At 47.9% G+C, this 6,000-nt stretch overlaps 1 protein-coding gene across 4 annotated transcripts in view; it reads left to right on the top strand.

The window, feature by feature from the left end:
* Positions 1 to 625: 625 nt before the first annotated feature.
* DACH2 (dachshund family transcription factor 2) overlaps positions 626 to 6,000 on the top strand; it is a 247,206-nt gene continuing 241,831 nt past the window's right edge. For 2 of the 4 annotated variants that reach the window (XM_064670121.1, XM_064670119.1), the window contains exon 1: positions 626 to 1,164. In XM_064670121.1, coding sequence (XP_064526191.1) covers positions 677 to 1,164 — 488 coding nt within the window. In that variant the 5' untranslated portion in view covers positions 626 to 676. The remainder of the gene's footprint in view (positions 1,165 to 6,000) is intronic. The other 2 variants (XM_064670122.1, XM_064670120.1) reach the window with 2 other exon arrangements.

Below are 6,000 nucleotides of genomic sequence, written 5' to 3'. Positions count from 1 at the left end.
TGCACACCGACCCCCCTGCGCTGTGTGCCGCTGCCCCGCTGCCCTGCCCGGCCCGGAGCTCTGCGCGGAGCTGCCGTGCCCGTCAGCCCGGACGGGTCCGACGTGTCCCGTCCCAAAGGCAGCCTCGCACCGGCACCCCCGCTCCCCGCTGCGGCGGGGCACAGGTGTCTGAGCGCTCGGGAACGGGGCAGAGCGCAGCGACCGCTCCAGCCCCCGGGGGAAGGGACCGCTCCCTTCCCCTCCTTCAGAGCGCGGGGGAGCGGGACCCCCTTGCTGTCCGGGGAGCCCCGCGGGACCCCCTCGCATCCCGGGCAGCGGGACCCGCTCAAGGCCCGGAAAACGGGACCCCTCCTCATCCGGGGGAGCCCCGCGGGACCCTCTCGCAGCGCGGGGAGCGCCCACGGAAACTTTGCCCCGAGTTGCGGGTCGCGGCGCTGCCGCCGGGGCTCCCCGCACGCCCCCGCCCCAGGTGCGGGCCGGCGCTGCCCCGCCCCGCCCGCGCCCGCAGCCACTGGCGGCGGCGGTGCCGGCGGCGGGCGGGGCGCATTGGCTGGAGGGCGCCGTCAGTCTCCCCCGGCGGCGCTGGGGAGGGGTCTGGGCGCTGCGTGCGGGCGGCTCGGCGGCTCCGCGCGGAGCGCAGCGCGGGGCTGAAGCAGCCGCGGGAGCCGCGCCGGCCATGGCGGTGTCCGCGCCGCCCGTCATCGCCGCCACTTCCAGCGGCGGCGGCGCGGGGGGCTCGGCGGGCTTGTTCCGGGCGGACCCGCTGTACTCCAGCCCCGCGGAGTCCCCGCGTCTCACCAACAGCCTCGTCAACACTTTCCTCTCGGCCGGCGGCGGCGGGGCCGGCGCGGGCGGCGGCGGCGGCGGCGGCAACGAGTGTAAGATGGTCGACCTGCACGGGGTGAAGGTGGCCTCGTTCCTCGTGGAGGGGCAGGAGCTGATCTGCCTGCCGCAGGTCTTTGATCTCTTCCTCAAGCACCTGGTGGGAGGGCTGCACACGGTCTACACGAAGCTGAAGCGCCTGGATATATCGCCCGTGGTGTGCACGGTGGAGCAGGTCCGCATCCTGCGCGGGCTGGGGGCCATCCAGCCCGGCGTCAACCGCTGCAAGCTCATCACCAGGAAGGACTTCGAAACTTTGTACAACGACTGCACCAACGCGAGGTGAGCGCACGCCCCGCGGCGCTGGGTCGTGGGAGGGGTGCGGGGGCACCGGGGGGATGCGGGGGAGCGGGGCCGGGGGCGGCGGGGCCGGCGTGGAAAACTTTCCCGGCTTCCCGGAGCCCCGCGGTGCCGGGAGCGCCGGGCAGCGGAGCGGCTCCGCGCTGGGCTCCAAACTTTTCCCCAGGGGTAGCTCCCGAAGACAACTCCTCGAAAAAAACAAAGCGGAAAGTTTTCTCCGCTGTTTTTCCCCCTCTGGAGCTCGCGGCTCTGCCCGGGACCCGTCGCTCGGCGGTGCCCCGGGCGGGGCTGGAACCGCTCGGTCCGAGCTCCGGAGCGGGCGCAGCCCCGGCCCTGCCGAGCCCGGAGATCCCCGCTGGGTCCTGCAGAGCCGGGGTTACAGTCCTGGGCTGTGACCTCGCGGCTGCTGCCTTTAGAAATGATAATGATCTAAATAAACACAAAACCCTCTCGGGGCTCCGTGGAAACGCTGGTGCCGTGGGGCAGAGTGGAAGGCAGGGAGTTTGGGGATGACATTCCCCGGTTCAGCAGTTGGCGAGGGACTTCCTCGGAAACATTTCCCTGCCAGCGTGCTCCTGCTTTCTGTGGCAGCAAACTTTCTGTGCAGAGCTTTCAGAGAGCTTTGGGTGCGATATCCGACCTGCAGCGTGCAAATCTTCAGTAACTTTGGGGTTTATGTCACGAATTGCTCAGCACTGAACGTGGGTGTTTTTTAATAACAACTTGATTTCGTGCTAATTTGGGGCCTGATCCTGCTCTCGCCGCTGTGAGCCGAAGTAGGAGCAGACTGGGCATCCGTTTTTCATTGCAGTGTTTCCTTTGTTTCAAATAATTTTATATTACAGGTGTCGTTTTAGAGACGCACTTAATTGCTAGATATATTAATACGAACTATGTGTTTCTTTTCTTGCTCCTGTTCTGTTTCTGTAACTCCTTCTCCCGCTGCCCATTTCAATGTCAGGCACCTCGGTGACATCACAACCTACTGCTTTATTCAAGTGATGAGTTTATAAGTAAGCTCTGAGACTTCAATTAATATTATTCAAATACATTTAATTACTCAGGGACACGTTTAACATGTAAATGCTTCTCTGAAGTGTTTCTGAAACTCGACTAGCACGAAAGCTGACGATTAAAGAAGCACATCTTGATTTCTGTGATCATGCCAAAGTTTTCCCTCAGGGAAGTACAGGATCTGATTTGATGATACAGCCTGTAGATACAATCTGATGGTTTCTTCTCTCCTTACAACCAGTGATTTAAGATCTGGAAATGCTGAAGTGGTAAATATTTAAAACCTGTGTTTCACAACTCTTGGGTTTTTTTCCCTCTGACGAAGACTTATGGCTGTGATAGGATGAGGGAACAGGTAAGGCAGGGAGCAGTGGGGAGGGAGGCAGGTGAGGAGCCAAGGGATGCTCTAGGGGGTCTGAAAGGAGCAGTCAGTGGAACAGAGCCCAGGCCAAAGGCTGGAGATAAGGCAGGAGGAGTGTGAGGCGGCTCTACCAGGGCAGGGACGTGTCTGAGCGGAGCTAGAGCTCTCAGCTGAGGAACACACGTGTTGAATGTGCTTAAGCACAAGCTCTCCCTGCCCTGTTTTGAAAACATTGTGTTTTTACCTGTTCAAGAAAAACAAATCTTGGTGCATTTCCCCAAATATTTACTGAAACCGTCACTCAGCCTTTGTTTATGTCTCATGGAAGCGCCACTGGTTCCAGGAACCTGCTGATACCCATGTGTTTTGCATTCAGTGTTTCAGGTGTGAAGCATGAGGAGTGTTACCAGCACACCTGAAACTTCGCTCAGGGCTTGTGACTTAACGTTAATTGTGTTCCGTGATGCTAATTGAGTGCTTTTCATACGTCATTTTACTTACAGATTATTATTTCCCCTTGATCAGTCCATACTTACTGGAGAGAATGGTGGATAAAAACAGCTAAATGCACGAGTAATCTAATTATTTGTGTTTGCTGTGAAGTGACCTGGGAAGCACTGCAGTGTTACCAAACAAATCAGATGTGGTAGAACTGTTAAAGCCGTGCGCGCAGGATTTAGTTCTGTACCTGGAAAGTAAACACTTGGAAAAATGTGATCTTCAGAAGCATTACTTTCAACTAGGAATATTGTGTTGCTTTGGTAATAAATATTTTTTTAATTTCTGAGGATTTGTATGTATGTATTTGGATACTGTAGAAATAGTGCATTAAACTCACGAGCTGCCAGAAAAAGCAATAAGAAACGCTGGGTATCATTATTTTCACTGTTAGTTGACTTCTAAAAGTCAGCATGTCTTACGTTGGTGTACACTTGTAGCTTTTTTTTAATTGGAATGCAAACCGTCAGTTATGTATAACTGAAAAAAAGAGAAGTTTTGTTTCCCCTGCTTAGTCTATTGCCCTTTTTTTTTTTTTAATTGAGTTTGTCTGCAGAGAAATACCCCCATCAGCGAAAGTTGTTTGGAGTGTTTGTGTTCTGTGTGTAACAGCAGTTACCTGTATCCAGCAGCTTTGACCTGAGTGATTTTTTTAGTACGTTCACATTTACTGTTTAATTTTACATTCACATGTAAACAAAATGTTACTACAATGTTTAGCCATCATCATGCAGTCTAATTGGGAAGCAAGGCTTGTAAAACTGAAACTAACTGTTCATTTCATTCCAGGTCGTACCTTCCAGTGAGTAGTGAGTACAACATCTTGACAAAATCTGGCTCCTGATTGGCAATACCTTACAAGATTACTTAAATTAGGGACACATGCTTAAATTTGGTAGTAAAGCATAACATTTCCTTAAAATAAAAAAACTGTAATGAGGGTTTATTTAAAAGTGAGATTTAAAACTGTAGTGAGAACATACTTATGATTATAAATATGTCAGTCCTTAAAAATGGGATTATATGAGTACGAACATAACCTCTTCTACAGGGTTCTGTATTTGGTGGATGCTGCTGGCCACTGAAAAAACATAATGTTGGTCTGGATTATTCAGTGAATAGTCAGAATACTTTCCAGAAAACAGCATTTCAGTGCATGGTGTATTTTTTATGATTTAAAGTATCCAGTTATGCTAATATTTTGTACTGCTTTGGCTATTCACAAACAATAAAAGGCTTTAGGAATTAATTTAAGCAGTAAATGCAGACATTTTATTTTATGGGATTAGGAGGGTCTAGTCATGTTGTCTATTAAAAGGTACCTTATAGTCAGCAATACTCTGTCTTTTATTAGGAGACTGATGTCAAGATTATAATTAAAGCAATCCGGTCGTGCAGCTCTGCACAGAGCTTCCTGTATATTGATAGTTGTTGTGGACATCTGATTATATATAAACTTTTTTGACTAAGTAAATGTTTAGCATGCATTCAGACTTGGCCAAACTTGTGAATTTTGGAGGCGCTAGCATTTTAAAATAAATAAAGCTCAGTTTGCTTCTCTTCCTTGGAGAGGAGGCTCCCTTCAAATACTCTGGAGGGAGATCAGTAGCATAGTGGATTCTGCTTGAGGTGCAGAAAGGAATTTTCCCATTTTCTGAGCAGAGTAGTCACACTTTGGGAAAAATCCCTCTTTCTTTCTGGACACCTTGAAAGTCTGTGCTTGTTCAAAACTCCTAAAACGCTTGAATATTTTCATCAGATGCATATCCAATGTGGAGAACCCTTGATTAAAATTCCCTTCTTTCTTCGTAGCACTAGAGCTCTCCCCATTTGAAGTGTAACTTGCTTTTCCTCTAAAATGGAGTATTTGTGTGTTTCCTGCATGTGGATATGCATAATACATATGTAATTTTCTACTGAGACTTCTACAACTGAAAAATACTGTGTTTTTGTAGCAAAGACAAAAAAGCTAAACAATTAGGTATTAATGATATTCTTGTTGCATATTCAAAAGGTCTTTGCAAGCATTTCTTCTCCTTTTTTTCTTTTCACCATTTCAACCTGCAGAACTCTTCACTGTCACTTCAAATCACACAATTCTACAAAGATAAAACAACATTTAAACTCATTTGCTTTGGGAGGAAAATTGAGCATTTGCACCCAATAAGCCTGATTGTGGAACTGCATGCAAATTGTGTTTTGATTTATCTCTTTTGCACTTTTTTCCATTTGAATTGATCTTGCATTAATTTTGCCAAGCGGCTCTGTGAGGCTGCAGATGTTGCCCTGTGTTTAATAAATCAATGAGACAGATCTGAATGAATCACTTCAGATGGATTCTCTGCTCGGTTTGATGTCTAGATGTTATTCTTAGCTTGTTATCATGACAGATGCATTAATGTTCCCATACACTGCCAGCAATGTCAAAGAGATTGAAGCTTTTAAAGTGGCGGTATCCCCTTTTCCCCTTCTGTTGGAATAACTAAATTGCCTTTAGGAATAGGTCAAAATATAAATTTGATCGTGGCATCATTGTGGGGGAAGATGCTAAACTTCTCATCGTATTATAACACAAAGTCAGGCAAATGCAGGTTCTTAGAGAATGATTAATTATTCCCAAATAGTGGAGATCAATATTAAAATCTAAACATAGGATAGCTCCTTAATAGAGTAACCACTTTCTCAGCATTAATATTTCATTGTAATAGGAATGATCCGAATAAATAATATAAGACTAGAACATGTTAAAAGTGTTGCTATAAATAGAATATCACTGTGTCCAAATTGATTACAGGCTGAAGTAAGGCTTTTTCTCTTTTTTTTTTTGGTTGATTTTTTTTTTTTACCTCATTAATAATTTTCTTTTAAAGCTAAATACGTCTGGATTCAACATCTGTTAGATTTGAAGTACTTATTTATTATGTTTCTGTTCCTACTTAACATTT

The sequence above is a fragment of the Pseudopipra pipra genome, chromosome 13, assembly GCF_036250125.1.
Source record: "Pseudopipra pipra isolate bDixPip1 chromosome 13, bDixPip1.hap1, whole genome shotgun sequence".
Lineage (NCBI taxonomy): Eukaryota > Metazoa > Chordata > Aves > Passeriformes > Pipridae > Pseudopipra > Pseudopipra pipra.
This window is presented reverse-complemented; position numbering and strand designations above follow the sequence as displayed.